Source organism: Amblyomma americanum, chromosome 3 (genome assembly GCF_052857255.1).
Source record: "Amblyomma americanum isolate KBUSLIRL-KWMA chromosome 3, ASM5285725v1, whole genome shotgun sequence".
In the NCBI taxonomy this organism is placed as follows: Eukaryota; Metazoa; Arthropoda; class Arachnida; order Ixodida; family Ixodidae; genus Amblyomma; species Amblyomma americanum.
This window is the reverse complement of record NC_135499.1, coordinates 218394431-218411421: the sequence shown is the minus strand read 5'-3', so window position 1 is coordinate 218411421 and position 16991 is coordinate 218394431. Positions and strand designations below refer to the sequence as shown.

General features: G+C 48.9%; 1 protein-coding gene across 1 annotated transcript in view; it reads right to left on the bottom strand.

The window, feature by feature from the left end:
- Positions 1 to 2896, bottom strand: part of LOC144126099 (uncharacterized) — a 66732-nt gene extending 63836 nt beyond the window's left edge. Inside the window, exon 1 of the mRNA XM_077660027.1 lies at positions 2468 to 2896. Coding sequence (XP_077516153.1) covers positions 2468 to 2568 — 101 coding nt within the window. The 5' untranslated portion in view covers positions 2569 to 2896. The remainder of the gene's footprint in view (positions 1 to 2467) is intronic.
- Between the last annotated feature and the right edge of the window lie 14095 nt (positions 2897 to 16991).

Below are 16991 nucleotides of genomic sequence, written 5' to 3'. Positions count from 1 at the left end.
GGGAATGCCCCAACTTCCACCGATAACATCTGCCTCGATGCTCGTGTGAAGAAGCGGCGCCCCGCGGGAAAGAATTCCGCCTGCCCCAGCATCAACGCGCCGCCGCGCACAGAGTGCTGAATAATCATTGCTGCCTGCGGGCAACCGTCGACTCCTGCGGACGGGTGTGCAAGAGCAACTGCACAGACACGAACCAGCCCTGTCGGAGACCAGAGGAGAAGCAGGGGGCGTGGGGAATTCCCGCCTTTCCTCAGCTGTCGAACACGCGACGAGTCAATTGTTAGGGGCCAGTGAACAAGAGCAGGCACGGCGGTAATACGCCGTTCGCGTTCGAGCTAGCGCGGCTACGCGCTGTCTCGCCCATCGCGGCCTGTGTTCAAGAAAACGAGGTTACGGTCGCCTCCGCTTTCCTTTCCCGCCTTTTTCGATGTTTCCTGCCTATTCTCTCTTTGTTCTCTTCACTTCTTCCTCGTGAGGTGCTCGCTTGCGAAAATACGGTTCGCAAAACTGGGCTGGGCAGGAGAAGGCGTTTAAGCCGCGCAAAGGCAGAAGTCGTTTTCCCGGTGAAAACAATATAAGAGAAGTGAATTGTGCTCAAACACCTATGTGGCTCGGAGCCAGGTTTGCGACGCCCTCAATGAATTACGAAGTGCAGTACACCCTTCGCTGTGTCCTAATAAAGAATTATAAATAAACATGGCTGATTCCTTTGTAGTCTGTGCTCACTCCAGCAGTATAGAGCCATCTGTACCACCAGGCTGTACAGATGGCTGACAGACATCGGCGGGAAGTATACCCATACACAGCTGAAGCGAAGACAGAGTGTCGCAATTTCATGACAGCGTTGGCATTGCGGCCTGCTCGCGTACTACAAATGACACAGGAAGTGAAATGGACACACTTACTCAGAGATCAAAACGGAGTGATGCGCGACGATCCACAATTTAGGAGGTCTGATATGCATCGAATTGAATTGGCTGTTTGGGAAATGAAATGGCGCAGTATCTGTCTCACATATCGGCGGACACCTGAACCGCGCCGTAATGGAAGCGATAAACGAGGGACTGAGAAAAGAATGGAAGAAAGAGGTGCCGTAGTGGAGGGCTCCGGATTAATTTCGACCACCTGGGGATCTTTAACGTGCGCTGACATCGCACAGCACACGGGCGCCTTAGCGTTTCGCCTCCATCAAAAAACACCCGCGCATGCGACCGTTTCGGTGCAGCATCTGTCCCGTAGCACACAACGTCCCCAAATTTCATATTACCAGGACGCTCAGCCGCTGAACCAAATTAGTCCACAACCCTTTTACTTTTGACGGGACTGGTTCGCACTGGCAGGCGGACAGCCTCGTCTCAGCCTTGGGCGGCTCCCCTCAGGCCACGGTTAAAGTCCTGGCAACGACAATTATTTCCAGCGAGGACGAGCGGCCCGCGCATTTGCATTCGGGGCGAGAACGCGTTCTTGTTGCAGGCTTGCGTGCTGCGCCCTCACGGCGCTTCTCCTACGCGCATGCAGCAGCGGTGCTCGGAAAGCGCGCGCGAGAGAGCGAGTCGTCTTCACATGGCGGGGGTGCACGCCCCCCTTCTCGGCTGCTCCCTCCAGCCTCACGCCGCCGACGCTGGGGCGAGCAACGCCCACCGCTCCTCTGACAGGACTGGGGCGCGCACCGTGAAAGAAAAGGGGAGCGTGGGGGTTTCTTCGCCGCCTGAATGCGCTTAATTTTCGGGGGTGATTGCCTTCCTCATTCAGGGAGGGCGGCCGGTCGCGCGAAACTTTCATACGGCACGCGAAGCCGTCCTTATGGTGGTGCTGCCAGGCTCTCTCCCGTTACAGCGTTGTTACTCATTATTGCGAAGTGGGGGTAGCTGTGGAAAGTGCGGCTGCATGCCGCTGGAGAAGGCGTAATGCGCCAGTCCTAATACGAAGTATAGTATAACAATTATCGGTAATGACTGGTTTACGACGTTTATGCAGTCGACTCCCGCCCCTCCTACGTAATAGTGAAGGCCTCATTACGAGAGAGCACGTAAAGCCTGTGATTAAGTTTCGTTTTTGTTTGTTGTTCTGCACACCGCTCTGATTGTGGCCCTGCTAATTTATCGATAGTTTAAGCACTTGATATTAAAGTGAAGGCATGCACTGAGCAATCCAAGAAGAGTAAGAAAACAGAGCAGAGGAAATTAAGGGGGGGGGGGGGGGGAAGCAAAGGAAGAGCTAACCTAATCTAATGCTTTCTTTTCTTTTTCGTGAGCAGTGACTTTTGAGCAGTGTACGATGACAGTAAGAACACTTGGCCACTCCAGTTTAGGAAAGCTGTGGGTGTGCAACTTACGCAAACATAACAAGCTTGTCGTAAGCGCAAACATATTTACCGGTCCTGTCCACACCAATAGGTGCGGACATCTTCGATGAGAGAAAACGAACGGTCTACGGTGACAGGGACTGTCCCGGATCATGCACTTACTCTTCGGTGGCGGCGACGACGACTCGCTTGGACGATCGAGTTCCGGCGGCGCTTTTTCTTGCCGCGCAGCCAGTTTTGCCCTGCACCCTCCACTTCATCATCTTGGCAAGCGATGCACAACCACCATGCTCCCGGAAAAAGAAACTGACACTGGCATTGCCGAAGAACCGCACGATGACAGCACGACCAATACTATTCTGAACAGCACCGTCGTTTAACCATCTTCAGCACGAATGCGTTGGCGATACGTCAACGGTGCAGAATAGCGCGCTCGCACTCTTGCTCGCACCGCAGGACATCCAGGGTGGCGGCGTGAAGCACGTACCGCTTTCTCCGACAACCGCCGCTGCACCACCACACAGCCCCGCCATTCACCGGCGGCCACTTGCCGAAGAATGCCGGAGCCACCGGCGGGAGCCGAAAAAACGCACGAGGCTGGATTCCGGCCGCGCGGTGAGGAGCGTTTCCTCTCACCTTTGCGCCAAAACAAGGAGAGCGGGACGTCACGTGACTCCCCTCTCTGCCGCCTCATTGGTCAGGGCGACCGAGGGGAGAACTGGTTGCCGGAGGTAGTGAGCGCAGGCGGCCGCCTCTTGCTGCTCCGCGAGCGCAAGAATGAAAAGAAACACACGCGTCATACACTCGCGGCGCTATGGAGCGAGCGTAGCCGGCGGTTCTGCGGTGGGTGGCAAGCGTGCCGGCATCGGAGGCGTCTCTGTGAAGTGCCCGCTTTTGACGGAAAGCGCGCGTGATTCTTGGTGTGGGCTTCCCTCCCTCTCCCCGTCTCTCTTATTCCCGTGCTCGGACGAGCCTTGTTTGATCACTGGTCCCGTGAGGCTCATTCCCCTTCCCCCTACTTTCCTGGCGCCTGTTCGCATCTTCCAGCCGTGTGTGATTGCGCCCTTGAAAAATGCACTCCGTCTGTTACGATGATCGAAACTTTATTGGTTTCCTACCTCGTTACTGGACTTGAAACCGGTTTGGTTTTTGTGGCAGTTAAGAGTGAGGTTGTTTAGGTAATACTTCGGTTTTTTTTTTTGCGCCTAAAGAAGAATCCTGTTTTCATGCTATCACGTGCACCACTCTGCCAAATCGAAGTTGTAAACATGAACTGATTGAAAAGTCGCAAGCAAACCATGTGGACCTCAAACCACTCTCGTCCATCTCTTGCTACTTAGAAACAACATTTTGGTGTACGTGGACAAGTTCACGGGTTCGATCCCGACCAAGGCGGCAATTCGACGCGTGTAAAATGCAAAAAGCGCCTGTGTTCGTACTATAACGCACCTTAAGGAACCCCAGGCGGTTAAAACTAATCCGGTGGCCTTCACTGCAAGGCGTGCCATATAGACTCCCCCAGTGTATCTTTGGCGCATACGTAGAAACACTTTACTCACTAACAATGGCACAAAGAATCAACGAAAACACGTAACTTGCTTCCTCCTTTCTCTGATCGGCCACATCTTACGTGTTCTACAACCTTAGTGTATTGCTTGCCTAGGCCTCTGAGTTTTTCGTCCAACGACCAATCAGTCGGCTATCGTCAGCTATTCTTACGGTATTCGGAGAAGACAAGGGGAAAGGGAATACTGGGCCCAAAAAAGGCGAAGCACTATTCCGTGAGCTGACGTGGTTTGGATTTACACGCACTCAACAAAACTTCAAAGAGAATGAAGACTGAAAAGGGCCCACGTTAAAGACTGCCACTTTCAATCACACATATCTTCAGCGTAATCTAGGCTACATGCTTCTGCCTTTGCCAACGAAATATCTGTAATTCTCAGCATGCTTGCATGCCTGCATTAATTAAGCGCTCTCTACACGAAACGGAAAACACCAAACATTAGACAAGTGAAATACTAGGAGTCATGCTAGTGTTTCGCTTCTACATGTTACGTGGAAGAATACATGTCGTGTTGCAAATTTTCCGTGACAACTGGCTCACTATTTAATCTCGGTGTCCGCGAAAAGCGTCCCTATCAGAAGGCAGCTTTCACCGCCTGAAGTTTAGGCGGCAAAGTGCTCTGTCAGGAGGCTACTTCTATTACCGAGTTGCGCCCGCTGGTAATCCCTATTTGAGTATGACAGCACACGTTTTCCAATGTTATTTATCCTACTTAACAAACAGTACAGGCACAATAACAAGCTTTGGGTGTTCGCATATAAAACCTGAATAAACCGGAAAAAAATCAAAGTTATGAGCGACGACAAAACTTAAGAGTAGAAACTTCATAAATGTGAGCACAGCAGCAGGACACAAAGAACCCCCTCCCCCTGCCCCCCCCCCCCATCCCCCCCACAAAAAAAAAAAGAAATGCTTGTGTTGGAAAGGAACAGCTTCCCTTTGCTGCTTGGGCTCTTAAAGCAAAGCGGTCATATTAATACATGGGTCCTATTGGAGGATGTAAGTAGTCTTTTCTAAATTGAAGATTTCAGCGATAATCGTATTACCCGATATCCTATATTCAGAGACAATTCTAGAACCCTGCAGCAGAAGATATGCAATCGGTTACAAGCACGTTCTAAATGTACCCACCTATGCAGCAGCCTCTCCAAAAATCTACAGCAAGTAATGCACAGTTCCCAACGTTTATATTCATAGTAAGTACGAAAGCTATAAAGAAAGCTTTAAGACAGACTACGCTAAAATTCACCGCTTAACCAGAAGGAAAGAGGCATGGGAGCAGTCCATTTTTTCTGATTCACACGGGCTATTTCAAGTTGCCTGACTTTATCATGTTTTTCGGCAGGACTACGCTTGTAGACGCTAATTTTTGGCCCAGACGTGGTCTGCAAGAGAGCTAGGGGCGAAAACACTGTTGCGAGAGGGTTTTGCTTGGCTTCAAAAGAGGTTTTAACCACCCTGGCGGCGGTGCAGCTTTTTTAAATAGCGGTCATCGGTCTGTCTCCTTCTTGTGCAACAGTTTTTTGCAGCTTAAAGAATTCATAAGAAACTGAACTTGATTGGAAGACAAGAAAAGGGGCTGGACCCAGCGAACCGATTTGTGAAAGGAAAACATCGTCGCTTTGTAAAAATCGAACTCTTGGCATTCAAGAGTAATTAAGGAGTGAGGCTAGAGCTTTAGTCGCCGGTTGCATCCTGCACGAGCATCTTAGAGTCGAGTCGGCCGAGAAAGCTTCACCCCGATGGGTGCCCCCGTTTTCGACGAATGGCGAAAAAGGTGCCAGCGCTTAAATGTGTAAACAAATGGGGGTCAAATTAGACAGAGGAAGCTCTAGACTTGTTCTGACACCGATACACATGATATGATACCTGGATTTTCAAGAGCGCGATGTGACGGAACGAACCTTACGTCGGTGACCATCCAGCAAAAGCGAACCAACTCCGAAGACTTTCTGTGGCAAAATAAGTGGCGTCGCAACTCTTCCACCGGAGGAGCAAGCAATGTTACCGCTCAGTCGTACACAACAGTAGAGTGCCTACCGAAAGTCCTATAGGCACAGCGCATGAAGGGGGAGAACAGAGACCATCTTGAACCACGCCAAAGCGTCCGAAGACGAAGACGAGAATCAATGACCGTTCATTTCCTGACAACAGGGAAATCGAACTCGTGACTCGTCCGTCTTAGGGACCTGACTTGCTACCTAACGAATGACTATCCCGTATTTCCTGCACTATGTAATCGTGTGCTCTGTAAGAGTTTCTCAAGTCCTGCAGAAGCTGCTCGTACTGAACAAAATAACCTTGAAGCGCTCGAAAGGAAACACTTAAAAAAGTATTATCAAAAATGGTTTACAAGAATTAAAAATGAACAGGATATAATGGCAAATACCTTGAAAAATTGATGCTTGTTGGGTTGTTGGTTAAACATGTCTCGATGGGGAAAGAGCAAAGGCGAAACAACACTCGTCATGATGCCACAGCATAGCACCAGGAACCTAATCCCAACCATTTAAATATCTGATCTCCTTCTGCGACAAAAGGACCTATGACATGCACGCACACATATCCCCCGCACGCGCAATCTTCCCCGCCTCGATTATTTCCCTAACCCCCTGATCCATAGGCTTACTATCAATCGTGCATTGATTAAATGCTGGCACGCATGGCTTTTTTCGACGCTGACGTCCGCAGTTTTTTCCGCAGTTGCGACAGCGCGGGCTGAGCTGGCCCTGGTTTCCTCCATTTACGTTGTTATTGCGTCCTCTCCATATTTAGTTAACACATCTGACTGTCTGTCCGATATATTCGCGGCCACACGACAAAGGCACGCGATGCGCAACACCCTCTTGACAAGTGACGAAGCGCTTTTGATGATTAATGCCGCGAGGGCTCTCCTTAGTTGCGAATGGGTTTGTTTTCTTGCATAAAACTGATAATATTAACGGTGCGGAGAACACAACTTGAACGCCTGCTCGATTTCCCATTCTTTTCAGATTATGTGATGTCTGATGTGCATATGGAATTGCGGCTACTTTGCTGCGGTATTCCTTCTCGTGTCCCGCTCTTTTCTTGCTAAGCATACCTTCAGCCACTGAACAAACAAGGGGCGGCTATACCCTGAACCCCTTGTTCGTGGTTTATGGTTTATGGGGGTTTAACGTCCCAAAGCAACATAGGCTATGAGTGACGCCGTAGTGAAGGGCTCCGGAAATTTCGACCACTTGGGGTTCTTTAACGTGCACTGACATCGCGCAGTACACGGGCTTCTAGAACTTCGCCTTCATGGAAATTCGACCGCCGCGGCCGGGATCGAACCCGCGTCATTCGGGCCAGCAGCCGAGCGCCATAACCACTCAGCCACCGCGGCGGCTCTGAAACCCTTGTTTGCTCAGTGGCTGAAGGTATGCTTAGAAACAAAAGAGTGGGACACGAGAAGATGGTTAGATGGTTAAAATTAGGTTCCGGGTGCTATGTTGTGGCATCATGACGAGTGTTGTGTCCCCTTTTCTCTGATTTCACTCTTGCTGATATATATATATATATATATATATATATATATATATATATATATATATATATATATATATATATATATATATATATATATATATATATATATATATATATATATATATATATATATATATATATATATATATATATATATATATATATATATATATATATATATATATATATACAACACCCGGGAAAGAGAACAACGCGAGTCGTACTTCATTTACAAATTTGAAACAATTCCTCACGGCATTAATGAAAGTCCAGGTGTATTGTCCTCCATCCGCCCCTTGCAGGGCCGTTGCTGACATTACGAGAGCCAGCTTGACATACCTCGGTCGTTTCTTGCCAGCGACATCTTTTTCAAGCTCACACAAATTTCTTCATTCCCTACCCCATCCTGCCCCTATCTTCCCAGTTCGATTACCTTGACGACGGGGTGCAATTGAAGAACCCTTGCCTAATTGCTCACGCCATTCACATTTACCTCCCACACCACACTTGGCCGAACTCGGATGTTTTTCCACTTTTTTTCTTTTGTGGGTGTTTTCAGGCACAGTGCACGTGTGTGTAGTTAAGCTCACGGCGCCGCTGATTCTACCTTGACTCGGGCTGCGGAAATGGTTCCAGATGACGGAAGTCTCCTGTCCTGTCTGCATTTTATTTTGTTTATTTGTTTACTTTTTCTGGCCAGGTCACGCGAGTGCAAGCATCTCCAATTTATATATGTTGGACAATTCCGCCACCGTCTGTTTCTGTACACCTTACTCGCTTAAATGCTCCCGCCATTGTCATTTAGCCGCCACACGACGCTGGCATGAGCTCGGATGTTTTACTGCTGTGTGTCTGGGTGTTTTCATGCACAGTGCACGTGTGTTTAGTTAAGCTCACGGCGCCGCTGATTCGGCCTTGGCTCTGGCTGCCGAAGTGGTTCAAGATGACGGAAGCTCCGACCCTGTCTGCATTTTATTCTGTTTATTTGTTTACTCTTTGTGTACGGGGCACGCGAGTGCACGCGTCTTTAACTTTTGTGTGTAGGGCGATCCCGCCACCGTCTGCTCCTGTCCACCTTACACGCCGCCGCTCTGTTGCCTTGATGGGTAGCCATTATCCTCTCCCGCTCCGTGTTTTCCTTTTTTTTGTCTCCCTCGTCCGGGGTCGGCTCCCCGCGGCTTCGGGGTGGGCGGCGGGGTACAACACGTTTTTCTTTTTTATTGGTTCCCCCTTTTTTCCCTTTCTATCTGTATCTTTTCTAGTATTCTTTGCCACCGTTTGTTTCTTTTGTTCATGTGTCATATATATATATATATATATATATATATATATATATATATATATATATATATATATATATATATATATATATATATATATATATATATATATATATATATATATATATATATATATATATATATATATATATATATATATATATATATATATATATATATATATATATATATATATACAGCGCCTTTCGTATCAACTTATTTTCGTGCAAGATGACAGGGACAATTTGCTAAACAAGTCTTGCAGCTATAGGCTTCCGTTCAGCGAACCGCTCAGTCAAAATTTCTCTTCCGCCGTATTCGGAACCGCCAAGCGGCTATAAATCACTTGATCGAAATTATCGTCCTTGTTCAAAGCCGTATTACCTGAAATACGCTTTGCATTGCTAATACTGCACGACTGAACAGCATTGTCTGTTCGTAAGCCGTTGTTAGTTATTCATAAGTTCGAGTTTCTAAAATCACAGCCCATAACAACCAAGCTTCGATCCACTTCAAGCCACGGTGGTTTCCGTTGCTGTGCAATAATTGCCGGGTTAGAGAAAGCGTCTGCATAGATCCACAAATCACGGAGCCCTCGGGGTAATAGCGGCGGAGCAGGTTGCTGAAGGCCGTCATATACGCGATAATATCACAGATGGCCCGTCGCGAAACGATCAAGTATTCAATAGTGTTTCGCACGCGTTGGAACGCAAAATACATGCACGGAGCAGGTGATCAGAACCGGTATTCTCCCATCGCTGCCGAACTGCCCGAAAGCGACGATAACGGGGTCGTATAAGTGCCGTGGTGGCCCAGCGCGGCAGTTGTGCTGTGTTGCTTTGCATTATAGGTTGTGGGCCTAAAACCCGGTCGCGGCGGCCGCCTTTCGCTGGCGGCGCTGCACGAAAAAGCCTCCTGGCCCCAGGATCACTGCGTGTTAACGAGTCAGAGGTGGACGATACTGATCCCGAAAGGGGCCCAAATTTTAGCTTGTACGTGTTAAGATGCGCTGACAATTTAGCGCCCAATCGCCTTTGCCCAGGGACTTTTGGCTACAGCCAGAGCTGCCCAGGTCACAACGTGTGCTAGCAGCACCCTTGCACCCCCGGATTTCAGAAAGAATATACGACTCCTGGAGTTTGCGCTGTCAAAGGTGCCGAAGTAGTCGACGCGGAGCATCATGGCCCAACGGGAAACAATGTGGCGTGAGGACGCTCGAAAAGGCTGTGCCTCACCGTAAAACGTAACATTGCCACAATATGCGTAGAGTCTTCTCTCAAAAAATCTTGCAACCATGAAATGCAGGAAAGCTTTGACGGCCAGATTCGTAAGCTGGAACGGACAGACTTTCCCTCATCTGTTTTAAGTTCTGTCAGCGAACCATTACTAAAGAAGATGAACGAAGAACGAAAAAGAAAAAAGAGTGATACAGACGAATCCCCAAGAAAGAGAATCATACCAGTGGTAGCTCCGTAACCCATAAAGTGGCACATAATCTGAAGCATGTTGCAGTCAGGTGTAAAGCCCTCTCGTTTTTTCTACCCCCAGGAAACTCGCATAAATGTGCCGATTGATTAGCTCGGGAATTGATAAAAAAAATTGTGTGTAACAAAACATGCTAACCCTTTTGTGGAGTCTACGGTCTGTGTTGTGTATAGCATCCCACTCACGTGTGGAAAAATTTACATCGAACAAACAGGCCGTTGTATTAATCATCGTTTGAGAGAGCACAAACTGTCAATGAAAAACGGAATAGGTTCAATACTGCCGCTTCACTGTAAGGAATGCGGGAAAGAAGAAAGGAAGACCTGTGAACCAAGGCTAAAAGAAACCAGCATTGTCAAGAAGAGCAAAGACACAATTGCGCGTGAACTGATAAAGGCTCTCCAAACTAGAAATATTGGGAGTGATTATGTCAGTATCCCCTCTATCATGATGTGTAAGAAAGAATGTTTGGTTTATGGGTTTATGGGGGTTTAACGTCCCAAAGCGACTCAGGCTATGAGAGACGCCGTAGTGAAGGGCTCAGGGAATTTCGACCACCTGGGGTTCTTTAACGTGCACTGACATCGCACAGCACACGGGCCTGTAGAATTTCGCCTCCATCGAAATTCGATCGCCGCGCCCGGGATCGAACCCGCGTCTTTCGGGCCAGCAGCCGAGCGCCATAAGCACTCAGCCACCGCGGCGGCTAAAGAAGAAAGAATAAGTGTTTAGATATGTTTAATTTCTGCTGATACACCTGTGTCCCCTTTTTGCAGCCTTCGAGATCGCGCGCATGAGCAGTCACCTGTTTTTTCCCACCCTCATCCCAGTCTATTTAAGCAGCTGTTCCTGAAGTGAATAAAAGTGTTGCAAGTATAGCGCATGCCCCGTCGTTCTCCTTTCTATGTGCTGTCCTTGTTGCGCTTGAGTTCTGGAAAACACATGCAAAGTCTTTCCTAATACTTAAAGAAGAAGCAGAAGTACTGCGGAGCGGCAAGTGTGGGTGCCTTGGAGACCAGGTATAGCTCAACTGTATGGCTTGCAAAGCAATGCCGCTGCCTGCTCCATTTTGTTCTTGTTTGTCCCTCTGTGATGTAGCGCGCATTCAGCAATCCCCACTGGTCGACCAGCTATATAGCAAGTGCACCAGGAGACGTGTAACTTATAGCCGCCGCATATTGTGCGCTTACTGTGGAGTCGCAATTGCGCCCATATCCGCTTCTAAGCAGGCCTGTATAGCATCCTGCTGGAGTGTGCTTCTCATGTCCACGATACCAACCAGGACGTTACTAAGAGTGCACCACCGCAGGAGATCCAGAACTTTTGCTGACGGTAAAAGACTCATCCGTCCTTTTATCTACTGCCTTCTCTGGACAGGCCTTTGTAGAAGATGGATGCCTCCATCAACCTATAGAAAACCCAAACAAGGGGGGCGAGCGCATTCTTTCCTTTGGAGATTCCTGCTGGCATGCACACAGGCCTCGCACGGGATCGGCCGCTACCTTCTGGTCACGCAACTGCGGCCTGCTTCAAAGCCAAAGTGTACTTACATGGAGTGCACATGTAGGCTCCCGTTGGCTATTGGTCGACTTTCTTTGCAACTAAATTTACTGCTCTTGCATTGTTCTGTCTACTTTAAATTATTTTTTGCTCCTGTGTTCGTGTGAATAACCTGGTAGTAGCGAAACAGCCTACACCCTCTCGAGGAGTCTTGTAACCAAGATATCATCGCCTTACACGCAGGATGAGTTATCTCACAGAGCTAACATTCTGTTACAATGCTCAGCTTATCCAGACGAGCAAACATAACGAGCACAGAACTGAATCTCTCAGATATGTGCCACTACGCAGCGACCTGTATATTAGATCCCTCAACACTACCCAGCAGTGCCATGCACTGAACTTCTTATTTGTTTTAATGGTCGAAATTTAAAACCTTCTCGCACCTCATTTCATATGTACTCACCGTGCACTGAGCATTTTGTGTGCACATCTGGAGGAGATTGTACTTCTACACTAATTTTAACTCTCATTTGTGCCCTTTTTATAATTATGTCCACCCCAACTCAATAACCGCGTATTTTTATTGATTTTATTATTTTAATTTATTATTTCCTGCACCCTTCTACTTCCACTTTTCCCTGTTAAAACCGCTCGCCAACGCAGTGTAGCATGTCAGCGCTCTTACGGCGGCTATATTATCTGTCGTTCATAAACAGCTTCACTAATTCTCTCGGGAGACTGCGGGGAGATCTGTTCACTCGCATGTCAAGACAGCCTTATGGGCAAAGACTATTCATCGGCTATAATTTGGCATGTTTCACACTGAACGTGACGTTATGAGAGAATTTTTTTTATGTGTGTTCGAAAAGTTTGCTGCATAAACAGTGGGAATTTTCAAACCTATAGATAATGCAGCCCTTGAGTCGCGAACTTGCAAATTTGTCGAAATGTCTGTGGCTCCAAGTCAAAAACGTCCGCCATGGGCTCGGGCCTAAACGTCCTTTCTATGGGCGAATGATAAGAGGAAACATAAAAAGTGCTGACTTCAATATTTCTCAACGTGCGACTTGCAGGCCGCTGTTAGTCATCCGGTATTTCATGAGCTGAAGTGCGACCATGCAAGCCCCTCTGTTGTCATGCATATGTGCGGCTAGCTTTAGCTTCTAGCGACGTCACACCTATATAGGTTCTAAGAAAATTGACAGTGTGCACAGATTTGCCGGTCATCTCGTAGTGTTAAAATGGCTAGTGAACCGACAAGGTGTTAGGATAGGATGTTATAGCGATGATAGGATACAGGTAAGATAAAGAGCTCATGCTGCGAACCCAATGAACCACACCCTGGAACGCATAGAAACTGACCAACAGGTGTATAGGCGGCACCACACCGCAGCGGATCGCCGCAGAGTTTCTTGGGGCAGCAAACTCTTACCAGCCGCGGTGGCTCATTGGCGCTCGCTTGCTGAACCCAAGATGGGGTCGAATCCTGGCCGCGGCAGCAGCATTTCGATGGAGGCACAGACACCCGTGTGATGTGCGATATCAGTGCCCGTTAATGAACCCCACGTGAGCGAAATGAATCCGGAGCCCTCCAGTACTGCGCTACTCTAACCTATGGTTACCTCCAATCGCTTCTTCATCTCTCCCTCTCGTGGCGCTGTTCAGGCGTCCATCGAGATTGCGACAAATGCTGCGCCTGTCCTAGCAAATGAAACGTTTAGCTTCCTGTCGCTAGTTCTCGCGATAGAGAGCCCGAAGAAAGCGCGCTCGGCTGTCGTCGGCGGTGACCGCGCCCTTGGCCAGTTTGGTCCATCAGCTCGGTCCTTTGAATTCCGCGCAGACCACTGATAGAGTCTAGAATTATACCGTGAGCCCAGAGACAGCGTTTAGTCAGCTACGCTAAACGAACAGTACTAGACCACTCATAAATTCTTTAAAAAAAATGCAGCTGCCAATGAAGGCAGTAAAAGAAATGGCTGGCGGTTTAACATTGCTAAGTACGAAATATCGTGCGAAAGCAGTTTTTTGCAGGGGAACACCACTGTCACGTACCTGAAAGCGCGATTGAGGTGTCCACTGACCCAGGGAATCAGTTATGCGCGTATTCAACTCTCTGCTTCAGTGCCGCGTTTCTGCAGCAGTGTGGTCAACGCCAACGCGTATTGCTGCAGTGCCGTGTTTCTGCTGCAGCGTAGTGCACGCCAACGCTTCACTGCCGCCGCATAGCTCAAAGCGCGATTATTAGATTGATACCACTATTAGTTGATGAAGAAGACCATGTGCAATGCACAGCGCGAGAGTGTGTTGCAGTTTAACACGAGGTGTGTTCGGCTGCTGTGATAGCTGAGCTATTGTAACTAATCTGTATATAGTCCCTTCTGTACTATCAGCAATGAATGAAACACGAATCATACAACTGAGCCACGAAACGCAAAATAAGAATATTTTAGCCAGGGAAAGCCCAATAATAGCTCAGGTTCTTTTAACTTCGAAAGCGCGAAGACTTCTTCAGATACGTTAATAATCCCCGCTTGCATTTCTCCTCCAGGAACTAATATGATGGTGTTTTTGTGATGTCACCTCAGTTTTCTTGTTCGCGTGTAATTCAGTGCTGATAGTACATACATAACTTCGTATAAATAGCATGTTGGCAAAAAAAAAAAAAAACTCGGCAATAGCCTAGTGCTCTCGCCCAGTGGCCAGCGAAGCAGATCGGTTTCGCGCCGCCGCAGGTTCGAATCCCAGTCGCGGATATTTATTGGCTTCTTTTTATTCATTTGTTTCACGCGGCACAAAACAACAAACATCCCAAGACCTTGCTAGGGCTTTTACCATCGGAATATTGTTATCGCACTAATAAACTCACATGACAGTTACCACTGCGTAACGCGAGTTTGAGGTGATCAATATAGTATCGTTTATTCTTTATTATTTGTCTTCTTCATTGGGACAGCGCGCGTGACGTCACTGTGTTCAGATCACTCAGGGCGGTGCGTTACCACAGCCCTATAGAATTTCTCAACGTTACCTAGGGGGACGCAAAACGGCTCAGCACTTCATCCACCAAGCAGATGCGCAGAAATGCCGGGGAGATGGGGCTTCGTATTTGGCTTGGCTATTGTCGGGCGTGAAACGATGATTCAGCCACAAAAAATACGCTTCTTCTCGCGGCACAGGTCGGAATGCTGCGAAAGTTTCTATATTGTGTGAAATTTATTGAAGAAGTTAAAAGCGCACTGTTAAAACTCATGCGATTTTCGGTGGATCGTTTGAATTCGTTAGCAGCCAAACTTTCGTCATGTCCGAGGTTGACACACTACAGTTAGTTATATCTGAAAGGTACAATTAGGATCATTATACTCGAGGTCGACACAATAAATTCGTTACATCCGAAATCCAGACACGAAAGTTCGCTATATCCGAAGTGGCATACATAGATTCGTTATACCACAGGTAGCACACGAAATTTCGCTACATCCGAGACTGACCCGCGAAAGTTCGTTATAGCGGAGTTAACACACGAGAGATCGTTATATCCGAGGTGGCACACTAAGTTCGTAATGGTAGTATACCAAGTTCGTTCGTAGCCAGGTGGCAACCCATCGTGGTAGGTTGCCATCGTGGGCAGGTGCCAGCTGCCACTGGCTAATGACAGAAGGCGGTCGCCGTTTCCGCTTACACTGACGCCTCTCAATGGTAACGCATTAATAATTTAATCGGCGAACAGAGGAGAGCTCCGCGGTGCACAACGGCGTAGCTGCCATTTATGAGGCAGAATCCACGTTTTCGACCCGACACTAGCCAAGTCAAATAAGAACCCTCGTATACCCGACAATCCTGTGCTGGACGAAGTGCCCTATAAGAAATTCGCATAGATGGTGGCGCCAGTTTTTCCTCATGATAATCTTAAGAAACTCTATGTAGCCCATTGGAGTGACGTCATGTATGACGTCGATACATGCAGAACAATCACCGCTGAGCGTTGCGGTGACGTCATGCGTGACGGCACTGCATGCTGACAAATCAGTGCAGTGAGGTGTTAAGCCCACGACGCGCACTCTAGCGCTGAAGCGATCTCGAGAGATTCGGGATTCCTTAAGCGCCGCCATCCTGTGACACCGGTTATGATGCACGCAGAGTAACAACAAATGACAGGTAGCCAAGACTTTAGGCAACGGCACTTTCAGGGGGACTGCACGGCGAATGCTCTCCGTTGGTAACCCTTGCACATAGCAGAGCGAACAGTGGAGGCGCTCGCAGTGCGCGGCTCGAAGACGACGACGAAGACAACCTTCAGCGTCACACGCATGATGTTGCTCGCCAACAGTGGAAGACAGCCTGGGCGTGCTGACTGCCGTCATCAAAAACTAAAATGCCAGCAGCTCTATCCTAGTCTGCCGTTACGCGCGCTAGGTGCCATTTTCTTCAAGTGTACACATTTTGTCTTGTCTTCGTCTTCGTCAGAGTGCAATGAAGTGATGCGAGCCCGAAAGCAAAAATAAGTGACAAAATCTTCCTTCTTTAGGTCGGCGCGCACGGTCGCCCACGTGTGCACGCGAGCATTCTACAGTCGACTGCACGCGCGTCGCCTTCGAAACGCGGTCGAGTGCTCGTCAGCAGTGTGCGTCCCCTGATCACCGATAAAAAAGAAAACACAAAACAACCCTCGCGCCGTAAGCATTACGTTGCCCAACCCATCGCTGGGCAGCTGTAGCCGCCGCAAGTGTGCGCGGCTCCCGGGCTTCGCTGCATGTGGCGCGGAACGAACGGTCCGCGCCAATTTTTGTCTCCGCGCCTTTTCCCCGCCTCCTCCGTTGAGTGACGGTCGTGCGCGAGAAGCGCCCCGTAGAGGAGAGGCGCACCTCCTTGCAGCCGGCGTGAGTGGCGGGCGTACCGTTGGCGTCTGCTCGCTCTCCATGGCTGCCTCCTAATCGACGCATTGTTCGAGCCGCCTCTGCGTCTTTCTCTTGCCCCTCTTCGCCCCGTGCGTCGCCGCGACGAGACCTCCATTAACGGAGCTGCGCCCCGCAAGATGCAGGCTCTGCTCCACGAGTCTCTTGTTGTCTTCCGGCGCACGTCGTATAATGCGGCGCAGGGAACGCTCCCTCCCTCCGATCCCGGCATCGCCACGGAAAGGGGAAAAGAGCCCGCGCGTGGAGAAATTCATCACGACACACATTTGCGTATCCGCCTCGGTCGTAATAGCGCGTGGGTAACGCGACGCCCGGCGGAGCCCGATCTCGTATTGTTGTGCGTGCGCGGCATAAGCGGCGTGTGGCTGTGTGTGCATCGGCCGGAGGCGGCGAAAGTGAGCTCCCGGCCATTGTAGGAGTGCGCTGAC